Here is a 20,025-nt window from a genome sequence, read left to right as displayed (position 1 = left end):
CCCCCGGCTCCATGCCGCCGCCGCCGCCGCCGCCTCCTCCTCCTCTCCGGCGAGGGGCGGGGGGCTCCGGCCCCGGGTGGGCACCGCTCCGCGCAGCGCCGCTCCCCCCCCTGCCCTCGGCGGGGGCGCCCGCCGCCTCCTAGGAGCGCACGCTCCGCGCGCCCTGCCGGAGAGAGGGGGCGGGCGTGGGCGGGGGCCGGCGGGCGGGCGTCGGGGCGGCGGGGACCCCGCGCGGCGGCCGGAGGAGGGGGCTTCCCCGGAGGATGCCCGGCGGCGGCTCCCCGCTCCCAGGCGCGAGCTGAGCCGGACCGGGAGCGGGCGGCGCGTCGCCATGCCGGCGTGACGGGCGCCCCCGGCTGCCCGCGCGGGCCCCCGCGCTGCCCCACGCCGCGCCGCGCCGGCGCCGGGCGGCAGGATGGGCTGTATCCAAAGCATCACCTGCAAGGCGCGGATCCGGCGCGAGAACATCGTGGTGTACGATGTGTGCGCCACCATCGACCAGTGCCCCACGCGCATCGAGGAGACCTCGCCCATCGTCCTGCGCTACAAGACCCCCTACTTCAAAGCCTCGGCCCGCGTGGTCATGCCCCCCATCCCCCGCCACGAGACCTGGGTGGTGGGCTGGATCCAGGCGTGCAACCAGATGGAGTTCTTCAACACCTACAGCGACCTGGGCATGTAAGCGACCGGCGGCGCGGTGCCGGAGCCGGGTCCCTGGCCCCGTCTCTCCTCCCCACCCCGACCCTCCCGCTCAGCTCCTTCTTAGCGCTCTCCCCATCCTCTTTCTAAACCTTCCTCCCGCCTCCTCTTCCACCTCCCTCCTCCCTGCGCTTTTGTTTCAGTGACAGGGCGGGTGTAGGGAGGCTCCTCGCGAAGGCATTTTCTGGTGGTTTGCTTCTGACTCCCCGTGAACGCGAGGAGGACGGTGCGGGGCGGCGAGAACACGACGAGGAGGGTTCGAGAGACGGGCGTCGGGGTGGCTGGCGAGTGCCCTGGGAGTTTCGGGGCGCCGTCTGGGCTTGGTGGGGGCTTCCCGGGAAGAGTTTGGGGGGACCTGTGGAGAGAGGAGCGGAGTGGAGTGCCGGGGGCGCACGGGCTGTGCCGCGCGTCCTGTGGAAAAGCCCGAGCGGGCTTGGAGGAGAAGGTCCCGGGCGTCCGAGCGGGACTCGCTGGTTCTGCCTTTGGTTCCCTCGATCGTTGGGTTTGAAACCTTGCGCCCCAGTCCGGGGAGCCTGCCGGCGTTAACATTCGGAGCCGCAGACCCGGCCGAGCCGCCTCTCCGGCTCGGCGCCCTCTGGACGAGGTGTGCGGCGGTGAGGAGCACCTTGTGCGAGCAGCCTGGGGCTGGCGTGGCGCGGTGTTTTCCTTGTGCTCCTGCGAAGCGCAGGTCCCTTGGCCGTCCAGGGTCCGTCCTTACTCCACTCACTAACTGCGGCGCTGGAAGGGATTCCCCGGCGCCCACCGGCGAATCCTGCCGGCGAGCTGGGAGCTCTCCAACTTCCTTCAGCAGCGCCGCTCGGTGCGCGCGGGGCTGGGCGGCTACGGGGAGACCCAGCGCCGCGGCCAGGAGCCCACAGCCTGCCCCAGCAGCGCAGGCTGCGGGCCCTCGCGTCCAAGACTTTTTAGTTACTCGGTTTTCTCAACCTCCCTGCCAGCTCCCTTGCAGGAGCAGAGTCTGAGCAGTGGGCGGCTGCAGCGGCTAACGGTTTGGGGGCCTGCCTTCTACCTGTGTTGCGGTGTTGGTCCAGAGCACCCTACCTACCTGCAGGCTGTAGAGAAACCCTTTCCTGGAAATTGGGCCTCGTGCCATTTATCACCCGAAGACTCTAGAACTTCCAAGGTTCATCTCCTGAATGTTGATATGGGGCGAGCGTGTTTCTATTTCGAAAGGTCAAACTATCCTTTCAGTGGCAGGTGGCAGGCTTTTTCTTGCATTCCGAGAGCATGTAAATTAACACTAGTCGTGGGTGCTAAAAGAAATTTTGACAGGTCGTTTTGTTCCCCTCACCTTCGCCTCAAAGAGTTCGAACTTTTCTCTTTAAGCACGGGATCTCAGTGCTGGAGAGAGCTCATTCCTAGTGATGATGGGTGAGAGCCTAGTTTCTTCCTGTAATGCCTCTGCTCGGTGTGTGTTCTTATCTTTCTGGAAGACAGCTGGATGTAAGAAATGGGGGTGGGGGCCATATTATTTTAGGTGGATCATGCCGTTTAAAACCAGACACACCCTCAAAAGGATGATTATATCTGAATACATGGGTCTCTTAAAGTGGCTTTTGTAGAAACTGTTTCCAGCAAAGTCAGAGCAAGCCCCAGACCAAGCAGAGGCTTTCCCTTTTGTCTCCCTGGCCCGGCTCTGATGGCAGTGTGCTCCTTGGCGGGGGTCGGGGCAGGGGGCCGTCACTGCAGTCTGGGGCCTCTGTAGAGGAGGCTGGGAGGGACTGAACAGAAACAGCCTCACTTTTCCCCAGACCGCACAGCCAAACCTCTCTGTTGCTCATATCTCTCGTGAATCAGTATATCAAAAGCCAACAAACAAATAATTTCTTTCCATAAAGGAAAATATATTCTGCCTCAGGAAGAGCCAAGTTGAGCTATAAACAGACATAGTAGTTGAACTTCCTTGGATCAGTGGGAGGGTGTGCCCACCACGGAACCAACTGTGATGGAGATGAGCTGGGGTTGGGTCTGAGGGACACATATTCCCCCGACCTTATCTGACTGAATTCTTGCCTTTGGGGCTTGGGGAAAAGTTTTGCTTTTAAACTGCCGCTATCAGTATTTTAAGATTCTTGGTGGTCATCTTGCTGCAGGGGAGCAGGAGTGTCCCCAAGAAATCATGAAGCCTGTTATTGTAGATCTGTGCCCAGAGTCTACCTGTCTTCGTGGTCGCAGCAATTGCTGTGTGTTTAAGGATACTTTGGAGCCCAGATTTGATTGAACCGATCTCCACAAAATGTTTATGACCTGAAAACTTAGCCAGTGCAGACTTTTTAATGGGACCTCATGTTGCATGAATGTCATCACAGCCTATTAGTTATCTGCTTTAGCCAGTGTCTTGAGTTGGGGGCGGGGGGGGGGGGGGGTGAGCGGAGAACACCGCAGGCTGAATTTTCACCCCTGTGCAATGCTGTTGTTCCATGAAGCATGATATGATCAGAGGGTTTAGCTTAGAAAGCTGCCTTTTCGACATTATAAAAGGGACTGCCAGAGGAAATCCACAATTGAAAATGGCAAGAAACTTCTAGTGACGGGCTTAAAAAGCAAACATGGGCTTTTGTGGTTTAGGGTTTCAGCATTTCCAGGAAGGAGTCGGTTTCTGAAGGAGCATTTGAAATCGTTGATGATACTGATGGCCAGAGCATCGTTTGAACTTGAACACATGTGACTTGGAATGTCCTCCCACGACCACATAGAACCCAGGCTGGGGAATACTTATGTCCCCTATTTATGTCTCCTGGGCCCTGGTGAATGCTGCCGATGCAGCCCTGGGGAGACAGCTGCAAGCCTTCCTCTTTTGGGGATGAAAGGCCTCTGGCTTTTCTCAGTCGTCCCCTCAGTAAACAAATATTTACCGAGCGCCTCCCAGGTAAGGGCGCCAAAGGACCAGCAGGCAACTTCACTGTTCCTCAGTAGGAAGGAGTGTTCCCCAGGGTGTCGGAGAAATGCTGGAGACGGGGTTGGGAAAGCAGGCAGCGTGTTCTGGAGGCAGAAGGACTGGAGCTGGATGTGAGGAATGGATCAGGTTCACCTAGATGGGGGGGGGCGGCTAATTCTTAAGGGGGACGAACAGCAAATACATGGAGTCAGGAAAAAAGAAGTTGTTCTAAGGGGGCATAAGTAGGCTGGGGGAAGGGGAGCTGTCAGGTCGGAGAGCAGTGGGAGACGAGGTCCGAAAGCAGGCTGGGGTCTGTCCGGGAAGGCCTAGAACGGTGTGACCCGGAAGAGAAGGTTGAAGTCAGGTCATCGGAGCCAAGACAGAGTGTCGGGAGGCTCTTCCCACCTCCTTCAGACCATGTGGGAGCTTTCCAAGAGGGACACAAAAATCTTTGTGATGGAACAGCTTTGAATGCTAGAGCGCGGCACCCAAGAGGTTTCCTGAGTGAGGTTTGAACAAAGAATGGGGTTCATGTGTCAAGGACGGATGAGGTGAAGCCGGAGTGCGGGGCGAGAGCCAGCAGCAGCCCTCCCCACTCTCTCGGAGCCCCATGTGAGGCATCTTCCGAGCTGTAAGGGAGCTCTGGTCAGCCCGGGTGAAACTTTTTTAGGAGATCGTAGCTCACTCCTGCCTGTCTCTCTACTCTACTCTTTCTTCAGAGCCAACGTTAATGAGAATTTGACTCCACTAACCCACCTTGGTCGTCTGTTCATTTCGACCCAAGCTGGTTTCTATCCATCGCAGAATCGTTCTTGCTCAGTTTGTGACATCCGTGTGACCAATCCAGGAGACACCATTGAGAGACACTTGCTTTTTCAGCAATGACAGCTTCCTCCATCTTGAATCACCCCCATCTTTTAGCTTTATGCCGTTTTTCTAGCTGTTTCTCTGTCTTACTCGAAGTACCGTTCATCAGGACGTTACTCATCTGATCCTCTCCCTGGTAATTTTATCCATCCCAACGGCAGCCTCTGTGTGATACGCAGTCACCTGTGGTATAGGTGTGTGTGTTTATGTAGTTTCCACTCGGCTGTCTCAAAGACATCTCAAATTTAATGGCTCCAAAGTGGACCTTTTTTTTTTTTTAATGTTTATTTCTTTTGAGAGAGGGAGACAGAGAATCTCAAGCAGGCTCCACACTCAGCACAGAGCCCAACGTGGGTCTCAATCCCACAATGGCGAGATCACGACCTGAGCCAGTGTCTAGAGTTGGGCGCTCAATCAGCTGAGCCACCCAGGCACCCCCAAACCAGAACTCTTGATTGCCACTATAGCTCCCTCCTCCCCAAATCTGCACCTCCACAGTCTTTCCCCCATCATGGTAAAGACCAGTCCCTTAGCTGCTCAGGCTGAAACGTCTGTGTGTCACCCTAGATATCCTCCCACATGTCCAGTCCATCATCAAACCCTGCTGGTCCCATCTCCGAGATAGCTCTGTAATCCGGCCAGCTATCTGCATCCACGCATACCCTCATAGGACAGGTCACCGGCAGCTATCATCTGCTCCAACAGAGGATTTCTAGACAAACTTGCCACCTCCATTCTTGCCCCCACCCCCCACCTCCAGTCTCTTCCCCACCCAGGAGCCAAGTGATACTTTTGAAACGTAAATGTTACCGCTTTCCTGCTTAAACTTTTTTACTGATAAATTCATTGTGGTCAGAATACAGTTTGAATTTGTATCCAAATTCAAGGGACAGCCTCTTCCCTGGTCTCTGAAGGTCTGTCCTCAAGCCGCGTTGGACTGTTTCCATTTCTTCAAAAAACCCAGCTTCACCCCAATTCAGAACTTTGCCTGTGCCGCTCTTGTGTCTGACGTCCTCTGGTTGCTCACCCTTCTCTAGAAGATTCCTACTTCTCAGTCACGTCTAAGCTGGTACCTCCTCAGAAGCCACTCTGATTTCACAGTTTAAATTCAGGTTCTTCTGGTCTCTTTGAGACACTATTCTTTTACTTGTTTCAGTTAGCGAGAATGTAATTGTATACTTATCTAACACCTGACCCTTCTACTGCCTCTTGAAAGTAGATACTGTATCCATTCTCTTCCCGTGAAGAGTGCATAGCTCCTAGCAGATACTCCGTAAACATTTGAAAAAAATAAATGAGCCATTTTTTTCTGACCTCAGTGAGGCTATGTCACCTTCAACAAATCCTGTCTGTCTTCAAAGTCAGCTGTTCATAGTAAACCCAAGGCTAACCCTACCAAGCTCTTGAACTCTAGACATACGTGCCGTCACTTAGCACGGACACAGTTTAATGCCACTTTGCTTTTGTGTCATTTCATCCTGCCTTTGCCCCAGCAGATCCACTGCGTCTCAGAGCAGGGCTTCTGTCTGTCACTTCCTCTGTCTCTGTGCAGTAATCTGTGCACCACGAGTCACGCTCAGCAAACGCAGAAGCCTCACTTTCCTGTCACCTGTGATAAAGTGGCATCCAGGGCCTGCCCGAGGAGAGGTAACATAGAGACCTTGTCCTAGCACGTCACCTGCATCGCTGACTCGTGGCCTGACTCTCAGGACCTGGGTACTTTAGCATTTAGCGTCATTTCCCCCAAAGCTAGCACGCCCCTTCTTGTTCACAGCTGCGTGCTGCCTGCGTGTGCAGTATGGCTTTGCGGGTGGCTCTCACTGGTCGTAGAGGTGCCTCCTTTAGGCATCTGATAAGTCCCCAGGCCATTGCACCAACAACCATCCCCCATTCCTGTTTCATCACTGGATGGGGGTGGGGGGGGGCATGATCTGGAAGTAGCTGGAACTGCTCCCCACCGGAAATGTTGGGGACTCCCAGTCTAGAGCATCAGATGGGAAACAGGATGCACTTCCCTTCTTAGAGTCCTGAGTGCCCTTGGAGGGGGCGGTGGCCTAACCCTTTGCCTCTAATCTTCCCCATCTGGGAGAAAGGGAGCTGCAGCAGATTAGCAGGCCTTATCAGGAAGCACTAAGCTCACTGGAGATAAAGCACAACCCCGGGGCTGGAGGGAGTGGGAGGAACCAGAGGAGACTTCAGGAAGACGGTTCGAAGGGGACTTAAAAACGTGGCTGGTGGAACCCAGGATGCTAAAATACAACCGGGCACTGGGTAGACGGGACGGCAGGGTGTCAGTGACCTTGCACGGGGCAGCAGAGGCAGATGCTGTCTTTGGGGCCCGGTCTGCAGATGCTTCATGTTCCAGGTTAAGAGAGAAGGGGCGTCTGGGTGGCTCAGTCGGTGAAGCACCCGTCTCTTGGTTTCAGCTCAGGTCATGATCTCACAGTTCGTGAGTTCGAGCCCCACACTGGGGTCCTCTCTACCCCTTCCGCACTCACTCACTCTCTCTCTCTCAAAATAAATAAGTAAACTTTAAAAAAGAGAGAGAGAAAGAAAGAGAGAAGGCTGGCCGCTGCTGCGGCCTAGGGCCTCGCTTCTCCCTCGGCGCTCCTTGAGGAGAGGAACAGGGTTGCCCAAAGGCCCCAAGTAGGTGATTCTGTAGCTTCCTTCTCGTCCAGCCACTTGGGTCACAGATAACAGAGGGCTCCCCTTTCTGACGTGTTCACGCTGAACAGGCCGCAGGAAGTGGCCGTGATTCATAAATGGCTATCACAAGAAAAGAAATGATGTCAAGTTTGCCGTAACAGAGCATTCTGGTGAGCACTCCCAGAGAGGCAGGGCCCATGGAGGGCCGGGGTCCCTGGCAGGGGTCAGGGCCCGCACGGCAACCACAGAGAAGCGCCCACACCGACAATCATGCGCAAGCTGCCCATCTTTCTCACCGGCCCTCCCCTCTCACCGAGGCGCCCTGGAGGTTTTGCCAAGGGTTGTAGACGGAGGGGCCGGTGTGTTGAGGTGGGAGAACCGTTCCCATCAGGGAAAGCCTCCTGAGTCTGGGAGATGCTGCTACTGAAGGGCCACGAGGGGAGGGCCACGAAGGCAGGGGACAAGATGACACGGAAGGTCTGTGCGCCGAGTGCTTTCCACACACGGCCTCTGGGAATCTCAGCAGCCAGGGAGGTGCTTCTGTGGCCGGGAGGGTCAGTAGCGGGCCCAGGGCCTCAGGGGCAAACGGCCCCGCCAGGAGGCCGGGCTGGGGCTCCCATCAGCCCATCACTGTGTCTGGTCCACGGCCTTAACTCCTAGGAAGGAGGTGCTCTGAACTGGCTCTGCGGAATATTGCTGTCCCCCGACGGTTCGCTGGTCTTTTCTGAAGCGGACCTAGTTGTAGTGTCTGCTCGGATCTGTCTTATTTCCTCACTCCTCGGGAAACGGAGAAAGTTGTCCTGAGGTCATGGATGTGGGCGTCTCAGAGCTCCCGCTGAGGGCAGACGTTAGCAGGATCTTTGGGGCGAGGGGTGCAGAGAAGGCAGGGAACCAGCTCTGTCCTCGCCCAGAATCTCGTTCCCTGGGAACAAGGGGACGCCTCCTTGCCTCACAGGGATCCCACGCCGGCCAGTGTGGGCTGCAGGTTTGAGGCCCATGCCTCCTCCAGGAGCTTCCTTGAGGGTCCGTGTCAGCCCTCATGGGCAGCATGACAGTCACCCAGACCCCTCAGTTAGCTGGACTTCAGAGTCTGTTCGTCCCTCAGGCTCTCCAGACAGTTGGTGTCTGGATGGACAACCAAGAACAGAAGGCAGATCACTTGTGGTGGTGGAAGGACCCTGGGCTTGCACATCAGCTCAGCGGACATACTCCTTGCACTGTCACTCCTTTCCCAGCCCATGCTGTTCCAGCTCAGGAAGGAGCTGCGGACTTTCCAGCCCCGGGTGGGCAGATGAGGACCAATACCTGAAGTGATTTGCACCCAGATGACGGCTGATGTGTCCGCTGTCGTTCATGTACTTGGTTCTTTCCATACAGACAGGTCCTGTCTCTATAAAAAGGAGACTTCACACAGGCACCCTGACAATGATCACAGACACGTTGAGGACAACCGTTATTCCCATTTTAGATGAGTAAGCAGAGACCCGAAGAAAGAGACTATGAAGTGTGCTCAAGGTCACCCTGGCAGGCACTGGTTGGGTCAGGCCTGGTGCCCAGGCCTCACAACTCCTGCCCTAGAGCCTTTGTGTGCCAAGTGCACAGTCAGCCAGCCCTGGACAGGAGCCGGGGACAAGAGAAGTCATCCTGAGAGCCGCACACACTCAGCACCCCTGGGTCAGTCAGCATTTGTGGCCTGTGAAGACCAGAGAGGGGCAGAGAGGAACATCGAAATGCATTCAGCAAAAGCAAAGAGAAATTTTCAGGCTGTCAGATTAAAGTGAAATAAATAAGACCTTGGCGTCTGATGGCACCCCAGCGGGGTCTCTGTGACAGGCCTGCGTCAGAAAGCCTCTGGCTGGCCTCCTCTCTTGGGGCCTGACCTTTCCAAGCTGGCTTTGGGCCCGCATCAGGCCCGGGCACTCCGAGGCTGTCAGAGGTCTGGCTAATGGGAAGCGATAAACCGGTCAGCATCCTCGCTCAGCAGGCCCTGCGGCATCTTGAAGAGGCAGGCAGGCTGAGGAGATCGGGGCTTCTGGGCATGAGGAGTGGCCTCGACAGGCTTTGGCAAGTTGGAAACGGCCAGAAACGGGCCAATGAGATGTTGCTTTGCTCTAGAAATGGGAGTAGGGGGCCGGGGTCAGGGGCTGGGGTATGTGGGGACTGAAAGGCATGAAGGGGACTTAGATGGGCTAGTTGTGGGGGAGCAGGGTGCCACCCTCTTGTCCTCCTACTAAGAGCCCCCCGCTGAGCCTCCAACCCCAGGGGGTGGCCTCCACACCTACGGCTGACTCAATCCAAGACCAATTTTTTTTTTTTTTCCAGTGACTCAAATAATGGAGAATCTGTTTCAAACCTTCCTGAATAAGCTTCCCAATTTTTAAGAAAGATAAGAAATTTGTGGGGCGCCTTAGTGGCTCAGTCGGTTAAGCGTCCAACTTCGGCTCAGGTCATGACCTCGCGGTTCATGGGTTCGAGCCCCACGTCGGGCTCTGTGCTGACAGCTCAGAGCCTGGAGCCTGCTTCGGATTCTGTGTCTCCCTCTCTCTCTGCCCCTCCCCCGCTCACGCTCTGCCTCTAAATAAATAAACGGACAAACATTAAAAATAGGGGCGCCTGGGTGGCTCAGTCGGTTAAGCGTCCGACTTCGGGTCAGGTCATGATCTCGCGGTCCATGAGTTCGAGCCCCGCGTCGGGCTCTGTGCTGACAGCTCAGAGCCTGGAGCCTGTTTCAGATTCTGTGTCTCCCTCTCTCTCTGACCCTCCCCCGTTCATGCTCTGTCTCTCCCTGTCTCAAAAATAAATAAACGTTAAAAAATAAATAAATAAATAAATAAATAAATAAATAAATAAATAAATCTGTGCCATAAAACTAAACCCACACTCCCAAGATTTCTTCGTGGCCTTTGATGCTGGGGAGGCTGTCTTATGCTGGGCCACACGTGCACTTCAAGGAAGGGGTGGGTATTGGCCTATTCTGTTGTCTGTCTGCCCTTGAGGCCATAAGCAGCTTACTCAACTCGATGATAGTCAGCCATTTGTTGAACATGCGTCTAGTGCTAAATGCCTCATGTGCCCTTCTGCGAAGTAGGGCCGTTCCTTTCCCCATAGTAGAGGTGAAGAAACTGAGGCGCGAAGGGGTTGAGTAACTTGCCTGGCATTGCCCAGCTAATTAGAGACAGAGCCAGGATTGGAAGCCAGACTTCCAGAGACTCTGTGATGTTACAAGCCTCATTAAGGGTTGAGTGAATGAATGAACAAACGAGGAAATACAGGGTGTTCAGGAGATGGCCTGAGTGCTTGCTTTTGTCCTTACTGAGCAGACCCGGGGAACAAAGGGTTTAATCAAATTGGAAATCACCGGCCTCCTCGCCTCCCAGCTGGTTTGCTCAGCTGGTCGTGACATGACGTTAATGAGACCGGGGTCTTGGGGTCGGACCCAGGGGACCCTCTTGGCACCCGAGTCAGTGTTCTTTACCCTTCCGGCTACCAGTCACAGCAGAATCTAAAGAGAAACACCCAGAAAAAGGCAGGTAGTGGGTCAGCAGAATCATCTGTGAGTCACAGAGTGTTAGGGCAGCATGGGAGCTCATCTGGCCCACCTGCTCATCTTACAGACAGGGACACCAAAGCCCAGAGAGGGGCCGTGACACAGCCAGTGAGTGGCACCACCAGGCCTCAGACCCACGTCCTTCCGACTCCCTGCAGCCCTAGTCTGTAAAGTAGTAATTGGGTCACCACGTCTGATTTTTTCATCCCTGCCCCCACCACCCTGCACGCCGTTTGCTGAAGGTCCAGGTTTCTGGACAGAGATGGCCACCCGCCCAAGAGAGGAAGCCACACAGAGGACAGGAAGAACCCGGCCCTCGGCAGCACAGAGGGGAGCTCGGATCAGCCCAAGGGATGTCTACACAGCTGCCAGGAACAGAGAGACCAGCCTATTCCCAGTGTCCACAGACAGTGATTAGCTAGCAAGAAAGGAGAGGGTCTCCCCAGAGAGGCGCATCACAGATGGCAGGAAATGGGAGGGTTTGGCAGCCCACAGTGGGGGGGGGGGGGCAGGGGGAGGGATGTATGGAGAAATTGGGATTCTGCCTGGGTGCCCAGCAGCCCAGAATCCCTCTCCCCCACCTCGTACTCCCCTCCCACCCAGGTGCTGATGCTGTACGTGGGCCCCCTGGCTCGCTGCCCACACACAGGCAGGGTGGCTTCAGGGCCCCTGGCAGCTCCAGAAGAAACAAGATCCAAGTGGTGTCAAAGATGACAGATTGTGAGGGGCCGGGGGCCCTCCCCTGATAGCAGGGCTCAGCTGGGAGGCCCCCATGGAGCAGAACAGATGGGGAGAGTCTGAGAGGGATATCCTAGCAGCCTGGAGACTCTGTTTCTGTTGTGGCTTTTAGTTGGGTTTCTCTCCATTTTTTTGGGGGGGGGAGGGGGTCTTATTTTTTGTTAACTTGAGGCACTTTAGCAGGGGGCATGATCGAAGTGGGCTGTCTGTTCACTGCAAAGAAGGGAGGGGTGGACGGGAACAGAAACGAGCCAGTCAGGGCCAACACACCGTTTGCCCGTTGTGGGATTTAAGGAGGGTCTAGAGGAAGGACTGCAGAGGGGGCCGTGTGTGCCTCTCAGCAGCCTGTCACTTCTGCCCGTCTGGTGACTCCAAAACTGTGTCTTTGTACCACTCCAGGCTGCCTGTCAGTCGTGATGACTAGAAAGTCAGAGCAATGTCACGTGGTCTGTCCCCCTCTTACACGGTCCTGTTCCAGCCTGGGCCTCCCTCTCAAAACTTGGCACTAGAACCTACCTCTGGACCTCCCTGGAGGAGGACGCCCCTTCAGATCTCCTGGCCTAGTTGGGCCCCTCGGCAGTGTCCCCTTGGCCCGCGGGGCCTTTTCAAGTCCCTGTCCACCACGTGCAGCATCTCTTGAGTCTGTGTCGACATTTCCCTGCCTGGTTTCTGGCCCTCTGCTTTATCTCGGGTCAGTCTCTCTTACTCTGTCAAGCCGCTGGGCCTTAGCCAGATGCCTGCCCCAGCCCCGTGTCCTCCTGGGTCCTCCCTGTCGGGCTCCCTCTTTCCATCTGAGGTGGGAGGGAGAAATGCAGAGGGGGTCCTGGCCGGAGGAGCAATGCTGTCCTTTGCCCCAAAAGCCCGTGAGCCACCCTGTCCTCCTCATACCCTCTAAACCTGCACTGGGTACCGTCCTCTCGTGGTGGGGGCGGAGAGGGTTTCAAAAGCCATGGAAAGAGCTTTATTTTTTTTAAGTTTATTTATTTAGTTAGAGAGAGCGAGAGCGAGCACAGGAGGGGCAGAGACAGAGAATAATCCCATGCAGATCCTGCTCTGTCAGTGCAGAGCCTGATGTGAGGATTGAACTCATGAACCGTGAGATCATGACCCGAGCCATAATCAAGAATTGGACGCATAACCGACTGAGCCACCCAGGTGCCCCCATGGAAAGTTCTTTATAAGGAAAATTGTTTGGGACTGAAAGGGGCAACCAAACTAGAGTTCTGGAAGACTGGCAAGGCAGCTGAAACTCAGACAAGACCAGAGGACTGGGGACATCCCCAGAGTGGGTGGGGCTGGGAGGGGGCCGGTCCACTCACAGAAGTCTGTACCAGAGGGATAGGGTATGAAAGAAGTTTGAGAACATGGTTCACTGCCCTTGTCCTCTTGGTGACCATCAGAAAGGCCTGGGTGTCAAGAGCAGACCCTGAGATGTGGGAAAGAGGACAGTTGATGAGGTGTGGATGGGGCCCAGGGAAGCCACAGTCAGCCTGGTTCCTGCCCAGCAAGGCCGGACAAACTCTTGACCTTCTGTCCTGCCCTGCCTGCTGGGTGTGAACTTGGGAGACCCGGGCAGGGCTGGTGCTGATCTCACTCCCGCCCCAAAGCCAAGAACAGCTACCCTTGGTCTTCTTTGCTGAAAAGCCCCTAGGGTAACAGTCTCTGGTCAGGTAGCTGAGCTGAGTGGCCCCAACTAAGGGGTGCCAGAGACAGAAGGGAGGGTTGGGGCCGGGAACCCCGAGGTGGCCCCTCTGCGGCCAAGGTGGCGTCCTCCTGCTCCGGCCGCTGTCTCATCTTCTCTCAGGTGTCTCTGAGAGAGGTCACCTTTTCCGAGCCCGAGTCCCACAGGGAATCTCACCACCTGGGTGTACCTGTGGGGTCCCTTAATCACTATTGAAAAGACTTTTCAGAGGTGGAATTATTGCATAATTAGACAAAAGGTTGGACCTGAAGGTTGCCTGAAAGGGGTCACTGTGCAGATTTGGAGCTAAAAGGGCGCCTTTCTCCTGCAGGAACTCCCAGGCCCTTGGCGTAGCATGGAAGAGGGGAGAGGTGGCTCTGTCTACCTGGTAAGGTTTTCGCGGAAACCTTATCTGTCAGCCTTTAACCTCCAGATCTGTGCATACTTTTCCATTAAGCAGCCAATTCTCTTTTAGCCACATGGCTGAGGGTGGCGTGCATCCAGGACTCGAAGTCGGGGCGCCTGGGCGCAGCAGCCCCCGCTGGGGGTTGTTTGTGAACACTTGGGGCTTCAGGTGGTTTTTTCTCTACTCACATGGTGCCACGGTTTCTGCGGCTTGTGTCGGTGACGACAGACAGGATGGAGGAGTCCTAGGCCAGGTACCCCCACAACTGGATGAACAGCCACCACTGAGCCAAGAAGAGTAGAGATGCTTCTGGGTCAGCAGATAGGTGTGTTTAGCTTTGCTCCAGGGGAGAAATCCATCCTTACTTGAATGCCGAGAGTGGTTTTTCTAAGATTTACCCTTAGCGTCTGGTGCTTCTTGAAATGTCTGGGCAATCAGAATTAGGATCTAGAGTTTCACTGTCGTATTTATGACTTGCCACAAAAAAGGAAAAACATTTCGGAATGGGTTTAATGCTATTCCAAAAGAGCAAAGACATTGAGAAAAAAGTTCCATTAGAAACCTCTCTGGTTAAAGGGAAGTGGAGTAGCTAGAGAGACAGAAGCGGGTAGATGGCGAGGCTGCCTTCACGGGGACGGGTCAAGGGCTAAGTATATCCAGAGTCCAAGAACACAGACTATTTACAGGCTAGCATCAAACTCTTGAGCTGTTATGGCTCTCCCTCCAATCATTTCTAGTCTCCAGGATTCAATTTCTTCTGTGATGCCTCCCCTGTCAGTCAACATTTTGATCCGTGCATGCATGACCCAGGACGGAACTGGGATGGAGCTCCCTGGCCTGTAGCTCCTTGGTGACAATCAACTTCTGTACAAGCTCAGAACGTTGGTTCTGGGTCCCTCCATCCAACTTCTGGTTAGTCACTATTTATGTCCATACGGCCCAACTTGTTACTTGTGTTGTGCAAACGTTCTGTGTTCTTGCCAAGCTTTATCTGCTTGATCTATTAGTTAGTGAGAAGGTCTGTTGAAATTTCTCTCCATGCCGGGGTGTTCATCACTCTTCCTGCAGGGTTCTCGAGTTTGCTTTATACATTTTGGGGCTGAGCCTGCTTGCTTCTTTGGTTTCGCTTCCTCTTCATTTTTGACCTCTGGGGAACGTGTTTTTGCAAGCTCAACTGTGGATCCCATAAGAGATTTGTAACGGAGGGTCTTCCAAGATATTTATTTCACTACATTATGATTTCCTTACTAGGTTCTTCTGTTCCTTAACTGTAAAGCAAAAGTAAGGCAAGAAGTAAGCTTTTTGTGGCTACCTTTTCTGGTTGGAAGGAATACCTTTCAGAGCAAGCTGCTTGTCCAGGCGAGGCCCTTTGGTAAAAAGAACTGAGGTTTCTCAGCAGCCCACCATTGGGGGTGGAGAGAGGAGCCAAGACACTGGGAGGGTCTTGGATTGGGGGGGGGGGGTCTGGGAAGACCCCTGCCATGCACTGGACACAGCCGACTGAGGCGTGCTGTTGTCTCGGTGACTCCGTTTCTCTGCTTTGTTGTCAGTGCTCTCTGGTCAACGACTATGGCATTTGTCCCCATCTGTGCACACCTCAGGGCCCCAGCTCTTCCTGGACAAGCCAGGATGTTCTGGAGAGGAGAGCTGCATTCCTAGGAAGCCTCGAGGCCCTGCCTGAGCACAGCCACCCTCCGTGTCTCTCTGTAGCATCAGAGACTCAGAAGGAGTTGGCTCCAGATTTCCCCGCTCTTCTTCCCTGGGCTGACCCCTGAGGCTCATTTTGCGCTGGCATTTGGCTTTTGGCAGGTGGTGAGCTGGTTTGCCTCCTTCTCTTCCAGATGGCTCCGAGAAGGACCGACAGGAGGAGGAAGGGGGCGGGGAGACAAAGCTGTCTGCTGTTTGGCAGGCGGAACCAGGGACCCCAGAGAGGGCACACACACACACACACACACACACACACACACACACACACACACGCATGCCCGGCATTGCCCTGGCACTCCTCGGGCTGACTCTCTCCACATGTGGGGATGGGGGTGGGGATGCCCTGCGTCGAGCTACCCTGGGGTGTGCAGATCTCAAGGTAGTCGGAGTCACGTAAAACTCGAATCTGGTGACAAAAGACGAGGCTGGAGCTTCCGCATTTACAAAAGCGCCTTTCTGTAGTTACTTCTGCTGAGGCTCCGATTCATTCTTCGAGGCGGTGGTGTTGTCCACATGACGCCGGAGAAAACCAAGGCTCGGGAAGCTTAAGCGATTTGGCAGGTTTACACGGTTAGGAAGTGGCCACGCTTGCCATCTGATTCCAGATTGATTGCTCCCTTTAGGTAGCTGATGCCAGAAAAGAGGGACGCAATGGAACTTTAGACGCCGAAAAGACCACGGAGCCCCCCAACCCGACGGCTTTGCTTTGCAGGTTAAGCAACGACACAGATGTGAAAGGAGGTGAAGGGAACTGTCCAAGGTCATACCAACAGCTAAGCGGCAGACCAGCTGAGATCCCCCAGGATTGAGTTTATTTTAAAATATGTCTGGGTTTTTAATAACAATTCAGTGAGTTTAATTTTTTTATACAAGTTTATCACTTCTCTGAGAAACACACTGTATAACGCAGTAACGGTCTGCAGGAATGACCTCGCCTGGACAGGCGCTTTATTGGGGGCACAGGGTCTCTGCTGTCAGCTGGCCTTCCTGGCTCCGAGGGGCAGAATGACTTATCTCCTCCCTCACGTCCATGTAGTGCCCGTCAGAGATCTGGGCTCTACTTCACTCAGGTGACTGTCAGGTAAGTCCCTTCCTAACCCACGTAGTCAACAGTGATTCACTGATTCATCACCTGATAGGCACAGGACGATCATGAGATACCAGATGTTTTACCAAAATGTACCTCATTAATATTGGTTTAAATTCCTATTGTCTACGGCCGCCTGGGTGGTTCATTAGGTTGAGCATCCGACTCCTGATTTTGGCTTGGGTCACAGTCCCACGGTTCATGAGATCAAGCCTGGCATCGGGCTCTGTGCTGACAGCACAACACAGAGCCTGCTTGTGATTCTCTCTCTCTCTCTCTCTCTCTCTCTCTGTCTCTCTGTGCTTTCCCCACTTGTGTGTGCTCTCTCTTTCTCTCTCTCAAAGAAATAAACTTTAGAAAAAGTCTTTTTAAATAAATAAATAGGGGCCCCTAGGTGGCTCAGTCAGTTAAGCATCTCACTTCAGCTCAGGTCATGGTCTCACTGTTGGTGGGTTCGAGCCCCACGCCGGGCTCTGTGCTGACAGCTCAGAGCCTGGAGCCTGCTTCTGGTTCTGTATCTCCCTCTCTCTCTGCCCCTCCCCCACTTGCACTCTGTCTCTCTCTGTCTCTTGAAAATAAATAAATATTTTTAAAAAGTTGTTAAATAAATAAGTAAATAAATAAATTCATATTCTCTCTATTGCACACATAAGGAAACTGAGGCCCTTCAGAGATCATGTGATTTGCCCAACCTTGCAGTGCTAGAACCAGAATCGAAGAGCAGGTTCAAAGGACTCCTGGGCTCTGCTCCTGACCACAGAGATCAGTGCAGCATTTCTCGTACTGTTGCTTCACCTACAAGAGAAAAGTTAACCTTACGATTCCAAGCAGGGCTGGAGAAGGCTGGGAACAGCAAGTAATGTGAACACCCATTGACAGGACTATTGCACACACTCTTACAAGCTGTAAGTACAGGAGAGGTATTTCAGGATTCTTCTGAGGGCCAACACAACACTCTTTAAAAAAAAAAAAAAGATACAAAGGTTTGTGCTCTTTGTGTTACCAGCTCTTTAGACCCCTCATGGCTTTACTTGCATTCAGGTGAGGTCTCCATGCGGCAGAATTGGGTGGAGCTAGAGATTCCTTGTCGTTGGTGTCCTTGTTGGAGACGGAGTATTAGATTCCCGGGAGATTAGATTAGTGCACCATGGTGGAGAAGGGCATGGGGTTCAGAGCCGCCCACCTCCTGGAACTCACTGTCCTTGACTCCTCTTTGGCTGAAGGCCACATAGCATGAAAGAGCATGGACTTGGAGCCTCCAGACAGAGGCTGTGTACATAGGTCCATACGTAGCTGTTACTAGCTGTGTGACTTCAGACATCTCGGGTACCTCTCTGTGCCTCTGCTTCCCCATCCATAAAAGGCAGTGCCTCCTGCAGAATGTTGTTCTGAAGATTTCATGAGTTGACGTTTGTGAACTGCCTACGGCAGTGCCTGACGTATCGCAGGTGCTCTGTGGTTCTGTTAAATTTTTTTTTTAATGAGCGAACAAATAACTGAATGGACAAGGCTTTATGGAATACCTGGGGCATGCCAGGAACTAGGATTGGAAATCTTTCATACCGTGCAGAAACACTGGGTAAAAGCCCTTCCTCCAGCTAAATCAGCCAGCCGGTGTTAAACACTTGGGTGCTCAGTACTGTGCGGGGTCTACCGTGAACTTTGTAGGGAGGCCCACCCAGAGGTGGCAGAACCTGATAGGCCAGTAGAGACCGCCTAAAGACCACCGTCAGTTGTGTTTTCTCCAGGCAGTATTATACCTGTTCCCTAAAGTGTCCTTACAGGTTCAGACCTGCTCGTCCTTGGGGTCCTATTCCCAGAGAAGGTCTAGCACGAGCAGGCAGCAGCCATGAAGGACTTCCATCCTGGCGTTGTCATCCCGGCATCATGCCTGCTTTGAGCCTCCAGAACCACAGCGGTCCAGCAAAAGAGGGCAGCTGTTACCTTCAGCAGCCTCGAGGACTTTTCTGGCCATCCTCACCTCCTGCACGTCCCTGTTCTAGATGTCAGCACACTCCCCTGCCCCGTGTCCATTGCTGCACTTACTAGACTTTCCTTGTTTTCCTTCCTGACCACCGCTCCCAGGACAGATTTCTCTCTGCTCCTCTCCTCCTGGATTTGGTGTCTCCTGAACCGCAGACCCAGAGCTCAAAGCTCTTGGATTAGATTATAAGCTCAGGATTTCTAGGAACCCTGATGGCTTTGTGTGTGTGTGCTTGGCTGGGGGTGGGACCTGCAAAGAAAGATTACAAGGTCATTATCACAGAGTCATCAACCTAGCCTGAGCACTGATACTGAGGAAGGCAGAGGACCCAGAGCATCCAAGACAAAGCTCAGGATAACGGCAGGTAGTAGAAGCCAAAATGAAACGCACGCTAATGCTCAGGGGGCTGTTTACCTGCACCGAGAGGTTGACAGAGATGTCCCCTGAGACCCATTCCCCACGATTTGTCCACTTTACCATCCTATTGGCTTTCTGGGTTCTGAATTTGAACATCAGCTTAATGTGCCACCCTCTGACCCTGTAATCAATAAGTTTAATTCAGAGGTACAAAAAGGGATTCGGACAGGATCCTAAATAAACATAATGCTTTGTGGTCCCAGATGTCATAAAACCCTGCATGGAGAAGGTAGAAATTGGCCCTTGAGGCCGAAAGCCTTTTCAACAAAATGGCCATGGCAGTAACTCTGAAAGATCAGTCCATTGAACTAAAGGCCCAGCGCATTCCCATGAATTGTCCTCAGGGAAGTTTCTGGACCTCCAGGCCATGTTAATAATAACCATTCTTCATCTTGATAATAGAAACTTACAAAGTGCTTCTGTTCATAACGTTTCCTTTGCTCCTGGCAATGGTCGTAAAAGGAAGGTAGAGAAGGTATCATCTCTTTTTTGCAAACGAAGAAGGCAAGACTCAGCGAAGTTATGTGACATGTCCAAGGCCAGAAGGCACAGGCCTAGGACTAAACAAGCTTCTTCTAACTCGTGATCCACGATTTGTCCACTTTGCCATCCTGCTGGCCCCGGGTTCTGAGCATCAGCTTGATGGGCGGCTAACCATGAAGAGCCAGTCACCTTTCATTTGGAAAACTTGCATAGATGGGCTCCACTTGGTGCCAAAAATGTGTCCGAGTTGAGCTTATCTTTGAGAATATATGGATCCAAGATGGGCATTTTGCTGACTTTTGCTGAAATAATGCTTTTGGGCTCTCTTAAAGTCACAAAACAGCAGAAAGGGAATTGGGGAAAACATCTGACCCATCCCTCACTCTCCCCCAGGAAACCCAGAAGCAGGTGGGTGTCCTGTATGATGCGGCCCCTTCTGCAACCGCCCCCCTCCCCCGCCACCTTTACCCATCGAAAAGCCTCCTTGCCCTTTGAAAACCCAAGCAAAGTGCTGATGCCATGATGGCATCTGGACCCAACCTCCAGGATGCCCCGGAAGGCAGGACACCAGATGCGCCCTGGGACAATTTTTTGCCATTCAGACAGGTTGGGCAGGGGCAGCGAGACAGGTGCAAGCACTTCCAAAATGTAAAGTCTTGCCTTGGGTGTATGCTGAGAAGGCAGCTCTGATTTGGAAAAACGAACATGCTGGAAACAGTCTTGATGGAAAAGATGAGAGTCTGAGGCAGGAATGGTGATTCCTACAGTCCTTGGGCCTCCTGAGTCTGTGGATATCAGACAGAGATCACCTTCTTTGTCCCAGGGCCTTCCAGGGAGCACAGCCTTTACCTTGAGTAAAGCAGATTC

At 53.7% G+C, this 20,025-nt stretch overlaps 1 protein-coding gene across 1 annotated transcript in view; it reads left to right on the top strand.

Moving 5' to 3' along the window:
- Positions 1 to 211: 211 nt before the first annotated feature.
- The window catches only part of FAM78B (family with sequence similarity 78 member B), a 79,258-nt gene continuing 59,444 nt past the window's right edge, over positions 212 to 20,025 (top strand). The window contains exon 1 of the mRNA XM_053908952.1: positions 212 to 678. Within this exon, the coding sequence (XP_053764927.1) occupies positions 416 to 678 (263 nt within the window). The 5' untranslated portion in view covers positions 212 to 415. The remainder of the gene's footprint in view (positions 679 to 20,025) is intronic.

The sequence above is a fragment of the Panthera pardus genome, unplaced genomic scaffold (genome assembly GCF_024362965.1).
Source record: "Panthera pardus isolate Hobbes unplaced genomic scaffold, ASM2436296v1 HiC_scaffold_21, whole genome shotgun sequence".
NCBI classification, from domain to species: Eukaryota; Metazoa; Chordata; class Mammalia; order Carnivora; family Felidae; genus Panthera; species Panthera pardus.
Note: the sequence above shows the minus strand (reverse complement) of the source record. Positions and strands in the feature narration are given on the sequence as shown.